General features: G+C 45.4%; 1 protein-coding gene across 4 annotated transcripts in view; it reads left to right on the forward strand.

Annotated features, from left to right (window-relative positions):
* The window catches only part of GRHL1 (grainyhead like transcription factor 1), a 39,026-nt gene that overhangs the window by 16,183 nt on the left and 3,370 nt on the right, over positions 1–19,473 (forward strand). For 2 of the 4 annotated variants that reach the window (XM_090136364.1, XM_090136363.1), the window contains exons 9-15: positions 6,429–6,587; positions 11,368–11,419; positions 13,569–13,708; positions 15,089–15,126; positions 15,225–15,313; positions 17,090–17,175; positions 18,869–18,933. In XM_090136364.1, the coding sequence (XP_089992490.1) occupies positions 6,429–6,587; positions 11,368–11,419; positions 13,569–13,708; positions 15,089–15,126; positions 15,225–15,313; positions 17,090–17,175; positions 18,869–18,933 (629 nt within the window). Of the gene's footprint in view, positions 1–6,428; positions 6,588–11,367; positions 11,456–13,568; positions 13,709–15,088; positions 15,127–15,224; positions 15,314–17,089; positions 17,176–18,868; positions 18,934–19,473 lie in introns of all 4 variants that reach the window. The other 2 variants (XM_031610809.2, XM_031610808.2) reach the window with 1 other exon arrangement.

Raw genomic sequence — 19,473 nt, forward strand, 5'->3', positions numbered from 1 at the left:
CTTCCCTCCAAAAACAAAAAAAGGCATTGTAAGCCAGGCTCTGTGTGTGAAAGACCCTTTCTACTAAAATGAGGTACGTGATCAGAGTTTAACAGCAGCTTTAGGGCTGGAGAATGCTGTGGTAGAGCTTTTGGCTCTTTCCACTAAGGGGAAGATGCTGTGCTTTCTCTAAAGTGACGCTCTGAATTATAATTAAAAATTACAAATCCGATTAAACAATGCTTTTTTTTTTCTTTTTTGTCCAAGAAATGTGGAAAAGTCTATAAGGTAATTGGAAGCTAATTGGAGTCAGCCTTTAAAAATAGTAGTTTGCCCATTGAGAGTGGTCTTCCAACAGGTCCTCGTGCATGTCAACTGCAGCTCTTAGGCAGGTTTCTGTTAGGTGAGCCCACTTTTTGGAGAGGGTGGGTCTTCTGCTGTAACATGCAGGTAAGGCAGGGGTGTACTCTGCTGGTTTATTTTAAGAGTTTATTTTAGCACAATCTTCACTCGGTGTTCACCGTAGGAAAAATTTCAACTTTTTTGATTGATGAATATTGCATGTATTTATATGGATGCCATTGTAATGAAACAGCAGTCATATGCCTCATTAAAGAAGGTGTTGCCACCTTCAGCAGCATTGAGGAGGTACAGGTTTGGTTAGTTGGAAATGAAACTATGAAATGTGATGAGTCAGACATACTTAAAGGAAAGATATTGGTTTGAAGCCAAGGCTACAGACCACAAGTACTTTGGTGCACAAGTATGTACAGCTTTAGGAGCAGGGCCCTAGGAAAAGTCACAGCCAGCCTTGCCTACCTGCCTGCTAACACAGAGCTCTCCGTTCTCTGTGCTGGGTTATCTGAATCCAAGCGTCTGTTGCTTTTTATTTTAAACACTGCGCATCAGAAGCAGTTCCTCAACTAAGAGTTGTTCCTCCGGAACCTGGCATCTTGAACTCCACCATCTTTCTGAGCTTCCAACATGGAGCTCACAGCATGTCTCTTAAAGCCGAAGCAGAAAGCTTTCTGCAGTAGCTTTTCTGTGGACAGAACTGGGTGGTGATGATTTTAACTCCATTCCTTTCATACCTGATAGCAAAACTTCCTCTTCAGCCATCTTTGTGCCATAGTAGACTTCATTCTTCCAGACTTTTTAAAAACATATTGCCTTATATTTTTATTTTTATTTTTTCCTTTGCCAAACTGTTGCTTTTGTTTTCTTTCCACCCACTCCAATGAGAGCAACACCTGGGCTGCATCTTCATCTTATCAGAATATGGGGCGGGGGGAGTACTGTAGGAATGGGAACCTCTATCCCTGGTTTTCCCATGTTCTGGAGCAAGGAAATACTCACAGCACGTGTTGGAATAGCAATCAGTGTTGCTCTTTGTGAGCAGGAATATGTATTTTCCTTTCATTACTATGCATTTTCATTCTGTTGATGGAACAAGCTTGCAAGGAGGATGTTCTTTCATCTGGGACCGGGTGGTGTTTCCCACTCCGCCTTGCTTGGCAGGGTGTGGGACCCGCACTGTGTGTTGTGCCAGTCACTGGGATGGGGCTTTGGAGGCTTTGAATGCAAACAATTTCCTTGGACACCCAGCAGGATGGTGCTGGGTCTCAGGGAGCCGCAGCGGATGCGGCCCTATCACACATCTGCCAGACAACCCTTATTTGGAGCGTCCGATCCTGAAGGCAGGAGGCGGCTGGGGAGCCCACAGGTGCATGAGTTGCCCAATTTTTATCTCTGTCTTGGCTCTCATCCTGCTGATGCAAAACCTGTGGTGCATGTGGGAGGTGAAGAAACAAATGTGAGAGCAGCAAGATTAGCGACCTCTCAGGTGATCGGTACCAAGCTTTTTTTTTTTTCTTCCTCCTTCTTTGAAAGGTAGAGCAGCCTTTCCAGCACTGCTTTCCTGGGCTGTACCTTTGTGGATGTGTGCAGGCAGACCCATGCTTGCCCTGCTTGTGCTGCCAGCTGCCTGGCCACGGCCCAGCTCTGTTCCTGAAAGCCACATGGCCACGTTAGCATGGCACTCTGCCTCTTGGGGCTGCACTGGTGTCATTTATGAGGCTCTGGGGCTAGAAAAGGTTTGCATCCAGCTCAAAAGGATTGAGCGCTTTAAAGTCTCTCCTGCACACATCCATATGCTTGTGTCTTTAGGAAAGACCCTTTGTTTTTCTCGTTCACATCTGTATTTAGCAAAGCCTTCAGAGAACCCATGTGCTTTTGGCCATCGGCACTTAAATACTGACCTTTGAGCTTCTGGGTAATTTTTCTTTGGTGGATGGCGGATAAATGAGCTGTCTGTGGAATTTGGGCCTGAGGCTGTTCCTCCAGCTATTCAGCAAGAGTACAGTGACCGTGTGGCTGCATGCATCTGTGGGTCACCGTGCAACTAGGGAGCTCTCAGGCCTGGGACTGACATTCCCAGAGCTTCTGCTGGCAGGCAGGTTCAAATCCGCTGGTCCAAACCACACTCTTTTATTTAGGTTAGATGCATCCTTCGCCTTATTTGTTCCCCTGGTTTTTAATCTTATGTGGAAGCCTCAAAGGTTCCTCTTCAGGTTAGTTCAGTTGAGGGGTTCTGTGGCTCTCTGTTCTACAAAAAGTGAAATTAACACAGAGATAAAGTCAACTGTACAGCAACTTCCCTGCTGCCTTCCCCAGCCGGAGACCACAGGAATGAGCTTGCTGCACTGAGGGAAAGCGGAGTGCAATGCAGCACGGACCCAGTGGGTCCTGTTGGGCGAGGTCTGTGAGGCCCCAGGCTGGTTCTGGGAGCAGGGAGTCTGGTGAGCCATCTGCAGCAAGACTGTGCCTTGGTGTTATGGAAGTGGGATACAATGGAATACCTTTGCCTACTGCATCTTGGGCAGAACGCTGCAACTAGTGGGCCAAGGTCAAAAAGAATAGTTTATACTGCATTCCTGAGGAAGCAGCTTAACCTGTCCCTACTGGGTATGTTTTAGACACTAGGTCTTGTGGTCTCTCCAAATACAGTGAACCAAAGTCTCGAGCATCCTGATAGGTTCAAGTTCAGTATAACATTAAAATGAGAGGCTTTTGCCTACCCAATAGTGCTAGAAAAAAGCTGATTTTTTTTTTTCTGAATTGAGAAAAGAAATGGCCAATGGACTTGAATTATTGAGCAGTGTCTTTATCTTCCAATTACAAATGGAGCATAAATAGGAGGAGTTCAATGCAATTTAGCTATATTCTGCTTACAAAAGCTAAGTTGCAGGGAGGAAGGTAATCAGACAAGGATGGTCCCAAGCCCATCTGTCTAGGGCTATATTCAGAAAGAAATCCGTGGCATGAGTGGAGATCTGTTATGTGACCTTACTGCAGGTTCTACCACGTGTGGTGCTGGGGACTGAGCAGAGCTGATTCCTGTCCACACAGCCTGCCTTTACCTGCGCCAGCCCCAGGATCCCTTTCAGCTTTGCTCTCCAGTGGGTAAGAGGAGTCTGTGCAAAGTGACATCTCATCTGAAGCTTCTGCATATGCAGCCTTTGGACTAAGCAAAATTGCTGGTGCTTCTTGTGTGACCAAAGAGCTCCCCACGTCCAAGATAAACCAGGGAGAGGAGATGTAGGTATGCAGGCCTTCACATTATGAAGACATCTTTCATCTCGCTGACAGTGAGGTTCCTGCAGTGCTTTGATTGCCCTTTAATTACGCCTGTTTTTCCTGGTTTGTTTGAAAGGCAGATCTTGTTAGGAAAAAGGTGCTGTGTGGAAAGAACGTGGCTGTCTGTGCTGCCCTTCCTTGAGGGCGTGCAGCAGAGCAGCCAGATTAGGTTTTTATGCAGAGTGAAAATCATTTCTTGCAGATCTGACCATAGGCACAGTGCGTTTCTTCGGAGTTATGAACAGTCAGGTGGTTAGAACGGCCCAGGAAGCCAAGAGGGTCTATGCTCTTCCCATGTCACCTTCCAGCATGATCACAAAGCAGCTGCTTTCATCCCTGTGTCTGTTTGTTCCTTCTGCAGGGTTGAGCTGCTGCTCACCTGCCCCATGGCTGCACAGTGCTGACCGTGGCCATGGAAGGTCTGGAGAGCGTTGGGGTGAATGTCACCGAATGTGGAGTTACAGCATCGTGTCCTGGCTTGCAGACTTTGTTGTTTGGTGTTTTATCGCAAACACCGCTGTGCAGAGCTATTTGTCAGCTTTCATTAATAACAACAACAACAGAAACTGAAGTCTGGCAAAGCCTGGAAATATGATTCAATATACACCAAGGGCTTAAATGCCAAGCAAGCAAAATATAACTCGGGAACAGGTTTCTGATCCTTTTCCAGATCTTTAAAGAAAATCTGCGTAACTTTTGAGGGTTTGACTCACGTTTGTAAGTGCTTGGGCTTGACAGCACTCTATTTTTAAGTGCCGGCTTTATGTTGAATCTTGGGAGGTGAGATGAAAATGTTGTTTTATTTTTTTTTCAAAGTAACAGCAAATCTTAATATAGCTGAGAATGCGGAACTGCCCTTAGGAAAATAGGTTGGACACATGAAAAGGAATCTTGCTCAGCAGGCTGAAGACGTGGAGCAACTTCTGCGGTTACGTTTTTCTTTCTTCTGGCAGTTGTGGGGTGGGGATGGAGCTGGCTCACAGAGCTGGCTCACTCACCCAGCCCCACGTTTCTCTCTGAGCACAGTCGCATCTTCCTGAGCAAAGTACCTGGCTGGGATTGTGTTAGCTCAACTAGAAAAGCAGTTCTCTGAAGTGCCCCTTTCGTGGAATTTGAAGCAACTTCAAGCTCACAGCAGAGCTCGGAGTTGCAGGATGGGTTGGGAGAAGCAGACGATCCCTTTTAACTGAGGTGTTTTGGTACAAATGGGCAAAGTCAGGCTCTGAGAGAGGCGCAAGAAAGTTTGGATGTCATCTCCCTCCCAGAGTCCTAAAAACTTAAATGGCATTGAAATGAGGTCGACTCTTCAAAGCCAGAACTAATCAAATGAGGAGGATTCCAAGTAGGAGGATAATCATTGTCATCTGACAGCCGATCCCAAGTTCCCGTGAGATCCCCACACAGTTGTGCTGCAGCAGCACGTAGCTGTTGTGCCAAGGCTGCCGCCTTTTGCCCGGAGTGCTGTGCGTGCTTTGCATAGCTGGTAAGGCTGGGCCCGAGGGCCTCTTCCAGTGGAGTGCCCCACACTCAGACCTGAATTTGCCAGAGGAGATGTGGCACCGTTTTGTGGGTGCTCGATCTCTTGGGGTGCAGTGGTGTGGGACTCCAGGTAGGGGTTTTGCAGGAATGCTGGGGCTGTGGGAGATGTGGAGCAGCTGCTGGTGTGTGTTTCCTTGCAGCTTGCAGTCATCTTTCCCACGCAGACAGGAGAGCTGTGTGTGAATATGCATCATGGGTCCATATATTTAAAATTGAAAAGATGTAAAAATATGCAGACAGCGGAGTTAAGGCTCTCTTACAAACAAGACCAGTGCTCAGGGAGCACAATTACCCAGGCTGTGCATGTGGCTGATGACACAGCCCCAGAGCAGCTGAGAGCATCTCTTCAGGCTCCTTGGAGCAATTGCTCACCCTGGCAGTGCTGCCAGCTCCCTTTCTCTGCCCATTCCAGGCCCTGAAGCTCAACATGCAGGTGGTTGTGGATTGCTGATGTTTACTGGAAATAGTTTCACACCTTTCAATTTCCCTGCAGGAGTGGGACCTGGCAGGGTGTTAGCAAGGTCCTGGCTGTGGCTCTTTGCTGGGCTGTTGTGCCAGGGGTTGTGCTCAGCAGTGCTCGACTGGGCAGCCAACCTCACTTGGTTTTTCTTTTTGGGTTTTTATAGTACTGTTTTATATGAGAATAAGAGCTCGTATCCTAATCTGTTGATAGGTATTGCATTTCCGTTTCCCCCATTGTGTCAGAACTTGAGAAGGGCGTTGCAGAACCTGTGCAAAGAAGCCTTTGATAAGCACTTTGCAAAATCACAGATCCTGATCAAACCCATACACTACATGCAAATGAACATGGGATTTTGCAATGCTGAGAGGCTCCGGAAGGTGGCACTAATTCTCTGTGCAGTGTCAGACTGGTGCTTCTCTTTAGTAGCAAAAGAAGTAAGCAAGTAGTTGGTGGGACAGCATTCCTGCAATATCTCCAGCAGCTTCTTCTGAGATGTGCCAATAATGAGCATTGTGTCTGGAGAAAGGCCTGGTGTAAATGTCTAGGAAAGGTGGATGGAGATCTCATAGAGCTTGAGAATTTACTGAAATTTACTTGTATTGAAGTGACTTTGCCCGTGACGTGGATAAAGAATTAGGAATGCAGTGATGTATCTCTTGGATTTTTACCTGATATCTCAGAAGATAGAGAGCCCTGCATGTAGGGGTGGAGAGCAGCATCTAGATCTCTGTTTGTCATGTAGTCTGTTGCTCACTGACAGCGAGCAATCTGTGTGATACTGCTGATGACTACTGTTCTTTCTCTTCTGCAGGTTTTCATCTCTGTGAACTGCCTCAGCACAGACTTTTCCTCTCAGAAGGGAGTTAAAGGCCTGCCCCTGAATCTTCAGATCGACACCTACAGCTACAACAACAGGAGTAACAAACCTGTGCACCGTGCCTACTGCCAGATTAAAGTCTTCTGTGACAAGGTAAGGTTGGGTCAATGTGATACTTTGGGAAAGGCTGTTCCTCAGCTTAGGGGGCTTTTGTTTGAACAGTGCAATTGATATGGGCAAGTGAAGGCATTCATTTTTGCCCAAGTTGTACCACGTCACCCCTTGTAAATAGCTTTGTGTTTTCTTATTATGCTTGTCTTTTGTTGTCAAGTTGAGCCTTCTTTGAGCATAAAATGGAGCGGTTCTCATTGTGCCCCTACGGGATACAGCAGTGTAGTGAAGTCTGTTCACAGGCTGGATAGGTACTGTAATTTGACTGTTCTGCTTCATGCATTTAACACCTCAAGAATTAATACCTTTCCCAGTGATGGATCACCTGAAAACAGTGAAGGAAGCTACAGGAGCTGAGCTGAAAGCAGTTGTAAGAGCTTCTCTGGGTTTGCAAAGGAAGTTTTCTCAGTTCTTGTAACCTTCTCCCATCTGAACAATCTTTCAAGGGATGATAACAAGTGATATGCAGTGTTACTGTTTCCAGAGCGACCAAGAGCTCTCCTGGCTGACATGAGTGCTGCATGACTTCCCCAGTCCCTCTGTTGATCACTGGGAGCCGTACTGAACTTCTGCCTTGCTGGCACTGTACATGGCTGGGGCCTCTCTTTACATCCAGCATCTCTTCATCAGAAGGATTGTTTGCGAGTGAGATCTCGCACACCTCTGCAGTCCCAGGTCTGAGAAAAGGTTCACACCCTCCCTCTGGAGGCCTGAGCTAGCAGGCATTGGTCGCATCATATGCAGTCTTTCCTTAGTGTGCTGCTGAATTATGAGTGTCCCATTTCATTTTTTCTGCCCCTACTACCTCCCCAAATCTATGGAGCCCTCTAGTCTGCCTCTGCTAATAGCACCCTCGTAATAACCTGCCATGTTTTATTGTTCATTTTTGTTTTTAAACAGAATCATAAAATCATTAAAATTGGAAAAGACCACTAAGATAACCTCATCCCCCCCCACTGATCCATCCCCACCATGCCCCCCAGCCATGTCCCTCAGTTCCACATCTCCACGGTTCTTGAACATCTCCAGGGACGGTGACTCCACCACCTCCCTGGGCAGCCTGTGCCAGTGCCTCGCCTCTCCTTCTGGGAAGAAATGTTTCCTCATATTCAACCTGATGAAGTAACTGGTAATGAAGGCCTCTCTGCTTTCCTGCATATTAGGAGAAGCTGCTTGCAGTAATCAGTATAGAGCTGCTTATTTGTCTTCGTTCGTGTGCCTCTTGGGAAGACTTTCGTCTTCCTTCCTGGGAAGACTGTTGTGACGATGATGAACTTACTAGGGAATTAATGAATGTTCTCAGAGGTACTTCCTCTGCAGATAACTGTGTCATCCACATGTATGTGGATGTCCTAACTGTGTTTGTTGCCACCCTTTACCTGCAGGTGTGCCGTTATCCTTTTTCTTCCTGGGGAACCAATTCTATACTGTGAAGATCCTTTTTGGGGGGAAAAAAAACCAGCACAAAATAGCCTTGCTGCGGGCACCTGATTGGGACAGCTCTGTAGACCTCTTCAATTCCATCTAAGGCATGCCTGATCTCACATCAAACCTAGGCACTGGTATGGCAGTGCTCTGCTGTTTTATGTGTATGACTTCATAGATTTCCTATGGAAGGCCAAGTGGTTGTGTTAATGCTGTGTGATCGCCTTTGCACAGGAAAGGAGGAACCTGTGGGGCAGGGGAGGCTGCTGCTACTTGGTTCTGGTTTTTGGTTGCTGCCTTTGAGATCAAGTTTCTTCTGGCATTTCTGCTGTTTGCCTTCCATGTGGAAGGAGCCCAAAGGGGCCCACCATGCTTGGATTGTATCTTATCTCTCATGTGGCTTCAGGAGCTGAACAGAGAATGTTGCCATTCTGTAGTGGATCACAGTGCAGGCTTTGTTCAGGCTTGTCACAGAAGTGCTTGGGCTACCAGGTATGGGGGTGGTGTGTCAGAGGGAGACCCCTGGGGCACAGCTGAGTGCTGCATGGGCAAGGGACAATTGAATACATGCTCTCACAAACTATTGCTGATGGTGTCCTTTGGAAGCTGCCATTGCAGTGCAGTGAGAGGGTTTTTATGGGGTACTGAAACCAGTGAGATGTTGAAAGAAGAGGTTGTGGAGGTGATGCAGCTGGCTGGGAACAGGCTGTGCTGGTGCAGAGTGCTTGAGAGGGGACAACGCTTTCTGCCTTTGTCCCAGCCCAGTAAATCCTCCCCTAGAATTGCTAATGCTTTTACAGTGATCAGCTTCCCCTCCTATTAGATCTCTTCTTCTGACCTATTCCATGAACCCAGTAGCAAGGGGATGAGAGATGCCAAGGGCCAGCCCCAAGGACCTGTGAGAAATGTTATTTCTCCAGCCTCCCCCTGCATGCCATGGGTCACAGCTCGAGCCTCCAGCTGGCTTTCAACAGTGATGTGCTGTTATTGGACCCCTTTGGCTCTGCATCCCTTGTGCTCTCACGTCTCCACGTCCCTTTGCCCTAGTTTCCATGAACAAGGGAGTAGCAGAAGTCTCTTGAAGTGACGGTTCTCCATCAGCAAAGCATCCTCGCTACATTGTCAGATGTGGGGATATGCCAGGCACGTGGGCAGGATGCCCAGCTGTTGGCTGGGGTGAGCCTGTCCCACAGGGCAGCTCCTCCACATTGGGAGCAGACTGCCAGAGCCCTACCTAAACAAGAGGGGCTGGGGACATCTCAGAGCATGTCTGTTGTACCCAGCATGTGGGCAGGAGCAAGGCAGCCCAGCGATGTCCTGAAGACTGTGCCATTTTGACCGTGTTACGGCTTTGCAACCCTCTCCCTGTGCAGCTTTGCTTATCATGTAAATTGTATTTTTCTGCAGGAGGGAGGAACAATGGCTCTCCAGAGCACAGTTTCCCTTTGACAGCCCAAGAACCCACTACACGAGGGAGGAGAAACAACAAAGAAAAATCCTGCAGCCTTTAATGCGTTGGAAAGAGTGTGAAATCTTGCATTTCAGGCTGGCGAGGAAGTTGGGAAGACCTTTTTCTTATGAGCATACTTACTCCATAACTGCAGAATATGGGATTCCAGTGTCTTTTTTTTTTTTTTTCCTTCCCCTGGCTCCTAGTAACAAGCTGACAAACCAGAAGAGCCTGTTGTTGAAGCAGCTGAGTGATGCAGGGACCCAGGGAAAACCCAGCTGACTGTATAACAGAGCTCTGTGACCGTGCAGTAAGGGAGAGGTCAAAGGAGGTTTCCTCAAAATGCATACAAATCCTGTCGGTGGATCTGTACGTTGTTGGCACTGAAGACGGTGCTGTTCCATAGCATAAAGTCTGAGGAGCAGAACTTCAGTAATACCATACGAAAGGTGGAGAACACAGGGCTGGAGCCAAATCTTTCTGCCACCAACTCGTGCTGCTGAGCTGAGATGCTGCAACCCCTCTGGTGGTAGAAGCCACAAAGAGGAAATGGGTCCATCTGGAGTTAGGATGGGTGTCCTCACTGTCCTGGTGGAGCCTTTGTTGGTGTTATGGGGCCAGCTGCAGCCAGCAGCAGGCTGTATCAGCAACTTTCTTGGTTTTTTTCCACAACAGCTGCCATGAAACTACTTGTGTCCCTGCTGCAAGTGGGGTGAAGAGGTGGTATATGTGTTGGTGCACATCAAATATGTAGGTGAATCCTCCTTTTAATTGCTAGTGCAGACATGCCTGCTGCAACCTTGCAGGTGTTGGCATGGTGTTGCCTGTAGAGTGTGGATTTACTGTGAGGTTAGGAGGCTGTTGTCTTTCTCATGTGCTGTGTATTAGGTACTATTTCACACCTTACTGCCATGTGTTTTTTGATACTGTGTCCGCTGTAGCTAATCTGTCCTTCCTTTGCTCTGCACGATGATGTGGGTGTGTTATTAGCAGCTCTCCAGGGCTAGAAAGAAGCAGTGATGGCTTCCTGTAATTCCTCTGTGGCCAGATAACTGTTACTCTGTTTTACAGGAATTACAGGAAGGCAGCTTGTGCGCTCCATCTGGGGCAGAGGTCTGATGGCAGCACCCCAACTGAATCTTGAGTAGCTACTTTGGGCTGGTCACTTCCTGCAGCTGGCTGTGTGACATCCCTGCCCTAACACACAGTCACGTGGGATTCTGTTCAGAGCTGGAGGAATGAAAGTGATTCTCTGTCATGGCTGTCTGCATCTACCTTGACTTTGTGTCTCCACTGCTGCTTGGGGTGAAGTGCCAGGAGCTATGTGGGCAGCAACCCAGCTTGGTCTCTGTGGCTTCCACCACAGCCCAGTGCTGATGCAAAGGAAAGAAACAAATAATGCCTACATTAAAGCTGTGGATGTCTACAGCTTCAGACTGTAGAGGCTTGTGTAGCTGCTGCTGACTCCACATGCAGCATGCAGGAAGGTATCTTGTACTTGGTGATCCGAGCGTGCCTTGATGTTATAAATCAATGCTCACTAATTATCTTGTGAACTTATAAATTGGGAGGACTTGAAAGTTTCTAGAGTTTTAAACACTTCAGGTATACCTTGTTATGCTTCATACAATGGTTATTTCTATCTGACTTGAAAGAAAGGGAAGTAATGGTACCTTGCGTGTGATTGTTGGAGTTCATTAGATGATAAAATTTGAAAGTAAATTCTGGGAGATCTCAGTGTTGACACGCAGGTGGAGCTGCATCTCAGGTACTCCGGAGCTGACCTCTGCAAGCACAGCTCTGGAAGAATCCGTTCCTGCTTCTGCAGCTGAAAAACAACAAACTAAAAAACCCTCCTCACTTCTACTTCCCTTAATCTCTTGGCAGGGAGCAGAAAGGAAGATCAGGGATGAAGAACGAAAGCAAAGCAAAAGAAAAGGCAAGTGCACTGACCCCAGCTCTCAATTGAATGCCTGTAAGTAGAAATTATTCCACGACTATTTTAAATATTAGATCTCATTTTGGTTACAAATAATATATGCAGTAGTACTCTTAAGTCATTTGTTTTTATCCCCTGTGGAGTTGGTTTTAAGCTGTTGTTTATAGATCATTAATTGCGTTTAACAAATTACTGAGTCATTTAGGACTTTACGAAATTTTTCCTGTCCAAGACAGGATCCTGGTGCACGTTTACCAGCAGTTGAAGTGACAGGGTGTGTGTGTTTGGATGCTTGCTGCAGCCCCTATAGATTTAGGCGTCCACAAGAACTGGAGCTGTTCTTAATATTTCCAACTTGATCTTAAACCTAAGCTTTAATGTATGTTGGAAGGTGCTTACAGTTGTTCAGCAAGATGGTGGCAGGCTTGAGTCTGTGCTTCCCAGCCCTGTGCTCGCTCTTCCAGAGCAAAACCATCCTTATAGTATTTTCAGTAGCAATTGTTTCCATATGTATGAGTGATGTGAAGATCTCAGCATTCTCAGTACACAAAAGCTGCAGAGCTGCCTCCTGCTAAGTATCTTCCCTTTGGCTGCTGCAAGTGAGGTTTATGTATCTTGACTGCAAGAGATCCTATGTTTTGATGGCTTGTTATTGGCTAACAGAGCTGCTTATAGAACGCATCTCCTTATGCTCCCTTTAATGGGGCGTGCGTGTGCTCTCCCTTGCTTATCAGAGCCCTGCTAGTCCAACTGGTTGGGCAGGCATGCATCTCATAGCTTGTTGGGCAGGATTTTCCTGACACAGCACGTATGGGCTGCTGGAGCAGCTTCAGAAGAAGGTAATGCTCTGAGGGAACCCTTTTGCTCAAGGGTGAACATTGAAGGGATGTGTTTTGATTTGTTTTCCCCTACGTAAAGGCAGCTTTAGCATACTGCTAGCATTTCACAAATGTAGTTGCCTTTGTTCTCAAAAGACTGGAAGGTAAAAACTCAGTTTCAATACCAATTTCCAGGATCTCGTGATTTTACAGAAGCTGCTTTCTAGTGAGAATTTCCTAAGCTTGGACTTAACCTGGAGACACCTTGATTTTCCTGGAAAGTACAGTGCTTTGCTGTTTTTATGTCAGGAGTTTTTAATTGCTCTAAGACGTAAGCTGTTGTACCCACCTCTGGGATTACTGATACCATATGCATGTGGACTCAGCAACAGCAGAAATTTTGACTTTTGGTCAAAACAATTATTTTACAGGGATTGAGCAGTCTTTTGAAAAATCAGTTTTACAAGGCAAAAAAAGTTTTCCTGATCAGAGACATGAGAGGTGAAGTGCTTTGCTAGCAGTTGCTTTGACTCAAAGTGTAAAAATTTCCACGTGGTAATTAAGTGGAAATCTGTGGTTCTGACATGACCATATCAGAACAGCAATTTGAGGCACATCCTGCCTCACTCTGTCCCAAATGGGCTTTTGTGGATGAACACTGTGCTTTGTTTCACTTCACTGGTGTGTGGTGAGAGCCAAAGTCCTCTGTGAGAGATGGTGCTGGTGGGGGATGACGTGGGGTGAATGATGAGATGAAGAAGAATATAGAGAAGTATGAAATGGAAATGCAACTCGTGAGCATATTTGTACATCTCTTTAGAGCAAACATGCTTTTTAATACTGGCTTTGGAGTGGTGCCCGGCTGTGTGGGTGGCAGCCTGTTTCCTTCTTTCTCTTCTTTCCTCCATTCTGGTGTGGGAAATTCAGCAGCCCACTGTGGGGGATTGGTTGAGCAGAAGGGGAGGGGGGGCTTTAAACAGCTTTTGTTCTCTGTTCCACTTGGTATATGGAAGACATAGCTTTTTCTGTTGGGGTTAGTGGTCAGACCACCCTGCAGCCCAGCTTAATACTCAAATGGAGTCAGACAGTTCACTTAGATGGAATTCGTCCTCTGCTGTTCTGCTGGAGTCCAGGCCCCCTCACCCAAGACAGCCCAGGTTCAAAATCCTCTACCACAGAAACTTCTCCCTTTGATCCTGACTATTGGGTACTCTTGTTCAACAGCCTGTGTGTGCCTTTTAAACGATGTGGGAAAGCTTCAGCCTCATCATTGCTCGCACCATCCTCGCTGTCTGTTCTGTCCTCTGATCCAGTCTTTGGTCTCTCTCCAGTTTCTGATGTCAAAGTGCCAATGCTTCCCTCACATAAGCGGACAGACATCACTATCTTCAAGCCCTTCATGGATTTAGACACTCAGCCAGTCCTCTTCATTCCTGATGTTCACTTTGCAAATCTGCAGCGTGGTGCTCATGTAAGTAAAGCCTGTGGGTGTGGGAGTGATGAGTGCTGTGGGGTGTATTTGCAAGAAGTCTAGGATGTTGTGTGTTTCTGTTAAATATGAAATACCAGACTGTCTGCACTGACGCTGTAAACAAACACAGGCTGAGTCTTACATGAGCAAGAAACGTTGCTCCTAGATGTGTTGGCTGGACTTAACTGGGGATGTTTTCTGAATAAATTATTTTCCTGTGAGCTACTGTTGTTAAGAACCTGAAATGATTTTTCCAAAGCGTTTCCAGCTGAGAGTTCACAGGAGGAACTGCAGGCTGGTTTTCTCTTGTAAAGTCTGCTGGCTTTCTGCTGTGCTACTGTAGACTTCAGGCTTTTGCAGCCTGCTGCTGCACAGTGAAAAGCTGTTTTGTGGAGCTGGCAAGCGTGTCAGCTCTGTGATCTGCTGCCAGAGCACCCTGCCTCAGCATTCCTGGAAAGTCCCAGCTGACAGGAAGCTGGAAGGGAAAAAATGAGTGCAACCAAATTTCAAAATCTTCAGTCTTCCTGTGTTTAAAGTTCTGGCATGCTCTAATAGAATATCAATGTTACTTTTTTAAGACAGTTGCCGCAGTTCCTAACGGAGAATCAGAATAAACTTGCATCCATAAGCTGTAGTTTTAAGTAGTGTTGGAAGACTATGTTAGCCTAGAACGAGAACTAGTTAGCTCGTGTGCGTTTTCATCCTTAGCATTTGAGATCCTTCAGTTTCTCTGTAGGAAAATGGGAAAGAAGATGCTTACTGGTTTTTGAAAGATTGAGTCTAAGTGTTGTTTGATACAGAAGGATAAAGAGGAAATGAATTCCAGTTCTGGGTAAAGCTTGCACAACCCTAAGCAAAAGTACTATCTGCTTATTAAAATGAAGGCAGTGTTTTTTTGCTTGGATCAAAGGATCTTACTTGTAGTAGTGTCTGGCTGCCTTCTTGACAGCCTCTTTTTCCCCTGTATCCTGTACTGCTGTGTTTATGAGTCAGTTGAGCAAGAGAGCCGGCTGCCTATCTCCTGCATTTCATATTGTGGGTTTAGGGGTTCTCTCTGCTGGAACAAGATCTTGTCACTGTTGGACCTTTACCTGTGTGGGATTCAGCAGAATTGCTCAGTGGCAATGACTCTTCAATGTAAACAAAACTATTGCAAAGTTGCTGTTAGCAGTTAACGCTTGAAGGGATGGGAAATGTATTGCTGGAAGGACCATGTTATGTTGGCCAAATGGTATGTCTTCATGTGACTTTGTTTTGTGGAGTTCAGGCTACTATGGAGTTTTCTCAGAGAACAGAATACCCTTTTAGGTTCTCACTAGCTAGTTAAATCACTGTATGTTTTTCTGCATATTTCAAGAAAATATTTCTTTGTTTTAAAAGGTCCTTCCTGTTGCTTCTGAAGAGCTAGAAGGTGAAAGGTAAGGGCTGTGCTTTTTCAGACTCCTGAAACTTTGCCCTTGGAAAGGAGGTAAGTCCCTGTAATACTGTGGCTAATGTTTTGCTCTATCAATGACAGTTCCAGCCTGAAGAGAGGAGGTTACATTGGCGAAGAGGACTTCATTGCTACTCCAAACAAAATGGCTAGAATAGAAGAACCAAAAAGAGGTATTACTTACTCTTTTCAAAGACTTTCTCTTTTTCAAAGCATTATCAGAGTGCTTCTCCATCAGGGTAGAGAGAGATGCCTCTGAGATTGTTTCATTTTGTAGTACACTTTATCCTGACCTTCTAGTTTTGACTAACAATGGAAAGTACATGTGTATCAGATGATAGTTCAGTTTCACAAATCTTTTTGCCATGGGAGAATTTCGGGGCTTTTCTGCCGGCTCACACACTGCCTGCTTTTGAATTTTGTGTAAGGAAAGGTGCAGAGGTATTGAGCAGCGTACCAATCCTTTGAGCAGAAAGTTTACCAGATAATCAATTACAGAATACCAGAAACACTTTGGTGGGAGTTTGACATTTGAGTGCCAAGAGCTGCTTCTGGATATAAAATTGTTGCATCTTTTGTGGTGCTGGAAGATGGGCTGTTCACCACTAGGAAGCAAAATAAGAGCATATTTTGTTGAATTTAAACCTATTCTCTATCTTTGAACTTCGTGGAATTGGACATTACTGTGGTGTCATGGAAGAAAATGAAATCCCTTTTGGAGGAGGCATAGAGGATTGCCTGCCTGATGACAGCTGTGTATGGAAAGACCATGACAAGGCTTAAGGGATTAAAAGATGAAGATTAAACTTGCTAGGTTTAACCTTTTTCAACCTTGCAAGTTAAACCCAAATGGGGCTGTACTTTGGTAGTCCGTGTAAACTAATTGGAAATGATGGATTTTGTAAAAGGAAATGTGACCTCTTAGTTTCTCTTGACTGTGTGCAATAAAACGAGACCCATGGGAATATCTCTATGTTGACTGCTCTAACATCCTACCTGTGCTGTTACTGAGAGTGTTTATGCTCTCTTCATTTAAAAATCTGCAGTTCTTGTTCTGAATCTCCCTCTAGCAGAGGAAATCAAGTTGTTGTGCTGTCCTTAGCTCACCTTGGTCAACTTAGACCAGTAATTGGGCTGTATTGCAGGCGTGTCAAAGGCGTGTAGCTAATGAACCCTTGTAAACAATCCAGCTTGCAGTACCTAGTCATTAGAAGATGGATTAAAGGCAGCAAAGCCGTTCAAGTCCAAGCTTTTTTGCTCTTATGGCTTATTCCTCAGCCTTAATGCAGATTTTAATGAGGCTGATGCTACATACAATGACTCTGCTAGCTTGAGAACGCTAGAGATACTTACTTAATTGGGTTTCTTATTCTTTGGTTCCCCTCCTAGCAGGAAAGAGAGCCTGTAGTGTGTGTCAGCTGAGCTGGAGTGGGTATTCCTCAAATGTGGCATGGAGGGGGAAGGCAGATGACATGGTGTAGGAGGAGGGGGGAGTGTACAAATAATTATAAAATGAGGAGGTGATCAAGTTGGCTTCACCTACTGTGATGGTGTCTGTCAGATTGGTTAACTGTGAAAAATTTTATGGTAGGTAACTTGTGGGACATGAAGGGATGCTAGATTCTCAAAACTCCATGTTTTGCATTCCTTCTTTCTGTGTTTTAAATGTAATCTTTTCTGTTTAAAAAAAAAAAAAGAGAGAAAATATCAGGTAGTGAAAAATCTGAATTTTGAGAATTAATGTGTTTGTGTAAGCATGCAGTATTTCTGTGCATGAAGAGTGCCTTTTGAGCTAACCTAGCTGTACATCTTCAGTGTATGGCAGGTGTATGTATGTACTTCTCTTCATGAGACCCTTAGTCCATATTGTTCCATATTTGGCCACTATCATATACAGGTCTTTGAGGATCAACTGTGCAGTTAATTCCTCTCTGTGATTTGCTTTTCAGTGTTGCTTTATGTCCGAAAAGAGTCAGAGGAAGTCTTTGATGCACTTATGTTAAAGACACCATCTTTGAAAGGCCTAATGGAAGCTGTAAGTATGAAGGCTGATTTGTAGTCCTTCCTCCTGCTTGAGGAAAAAGCAAGTGGCCCAGTCAGTGTGTGAGGGACGATCATAGGATTTAGAAAGCTGATTGCAGTTTGTGTCCATGTATCTCTGCTGCTTCTGGAAAAGATGCAGGAGGCCAATGCTCTTTCAGTAAAAGGGGAATTAATGTAAATAATGCTATAGTTCATTGTTGAAGAGGCTTTTGGAAGCTTCCTGTTTTAAGTGTTTTATTCCACACACACATGAGATCTGGGTGTAAGAAGGTGTTTCTTAACCTTCCTTGAAAATCTGAGCTTCAGAGTCACAAACTGCTAGGCAGTGCTGGAAAGATGGACCTCTGGGCTTGCTCTGTATGCAGGTTCTGTTCTGGACACGTGGCAGCAGCAAGCAGTTTGTAGGTCTTTTTCTTGAGGAAAAAAATGCAGTGGGCTCACACTTGGAACGACTTTGGTGGCAGAGATAAGAGCTGAATTAGGAGGTGGAGCAATTTCCAGAGCATGTTCAATGGCTTGGGTTTATTTCTGTGTGAAAGCCTTGTTTGGGGGCCTTCCTTCCCCTTTGCAGACTGCTAGGGAGGAGCTCTTTCTAAGCCCCAGCTTAGAACAGGGCAATGTGCTTGAACAGATTTATGTATCTGTGCACACAAGCGTGAAATTATTCTCTGGTGCTTGACTTCCAAAATAGCCTTCCACTTACTCCTGCTGCTATAATGCTGCAAGGGAAGTACAGAGCTTAACTCTGGGGAATGATGTCATGCTTGGCACTAGCTCAGAACTGCCATTTCTAACCAGCGTTCTGTGACTAATGCCTCGTGGAGGCTTGGAAGACAGAGGCCTCAGGGCTGTACAGTCAGGTATTGCCTTCTCTTTGGGACCAGAGATGGCTCTGTAACATGAGACCCTTTCCTGCCCATGGTGCTTTGGAGTGTGATGTTCTTGGCCTGTTCTCTACAAATCTGGGTGAGGAATAGGAGGCAGAAGATTAATTTTATTGATGGGTAATTGTGGGAGCAGCTTGAGTTGTTGTGTGCTGGGGCACATAGGCTTTGCCAGCATGCCTGGGCTGGAGAGTGGCTGACAGGTAGAGGGAGTGAAGGCTGTGGGGTCCTCCCTGACCCAGTGGGCCTGAAGTAAAACTGTACCTCTGCTGTTTCACTGGGACTTCTCACAACAATCAAAAGCTCACAAAGACAGTTTGGAGAACCCGTCACATGTTTTTGTGCCCTGAAAGAGCACATTGGTTTGGTGCTTGCTGTTGATTCAATAGAGCAGTTTGCCAAAGTAAATCAGACGTGGTTGCCTTTGTGTATTTGTATGATGACAAGCCATGCTTAGAGGCTGTGGACACTCAGATGGCTAAGGCAGAAATTTGTGATCATTTTATCTTTAACAGTTTTTTTGCTTTGTTGCTGTTTCTTCCTTTATCAGCCAGTTTTTACCTGATCTCTCTGATACTGACTTTAAAATGGCTTTCAATACAGTAAGAGACCAGAGAGCCCAGGGAGGGTGCAGTGTTGTTGTTCTCTCTGTGTAGGCTCTTTGTTGAGTCAGCAGGGAGTTGCTAGATCAAGAATCAGTGCCCAGGTTTAGATCATAATTGAGTGTTTTGCACTGAAGTATATGAAAGGCAGTCTTAGCAATCTCCTTGCTTTACAGATGTTTTCTTTCTTTTGTTCTAGATATCTGACAAGTACGACGTTCCTTTTGATAAAATAGGAAAAATCTTCAAAAAATGTAAAAAAGGGTGAGTATGTATCCTAGGGGCAACTCTGAGAACATGAGCTCCTTTCTTTCAAAACTGTAGGCAAATCTGCTTTAACTCTTTCTGTGCGCTACATGAATGCAGATATTGTGTGTGTGTTCAGGCCCTGAGCTAATCCTGTTCCAATGTAACTCACAGAGCAGTAAAGCATAAGGGTCCTGTAGAGCTAAGCAGTTGGACTTAATCTGTAAATGCAAGTCATTGCACTTGCATTGGTTTTGGAATTGACTGCTATTTGAATCAGACCTGATCATGCCAGATAAGAGTTCAGTTTGTTTAAAGGCTCCAAGTGACAAAGAACCTACTTGAACCCATGCTAGATTGTTTGAATGGTTAACTGTGTTCACTGTCTATATTTGGCTAGAATTACTGAAGCTGGGGTTTTTTGTGTGTGTGCTACATTGAAAACGACTCACACTTGTTGAATACCTGTTCCCTGCGAAGGCCACAATCCTTGAGCTCATAGTTGAGTTCATGAACGTGCCTTTATTTTTCCTTTTCATCTTCTAGTAATTTTCTCGG

This window comes from Phasianus colchicus, chromosome 2 (genome assembly GCF_987193195.1).
Source record: "Phasianus colchicus chromosome 2, bPhaCol1.hap1.1, whole genome shotgun sequence".
Lineage (NCBI taxonomy): Eukaryota > Metazoa > Chordata > Aves > Galliformes > Phasianidae > Phasianus > Phasianus colchicus.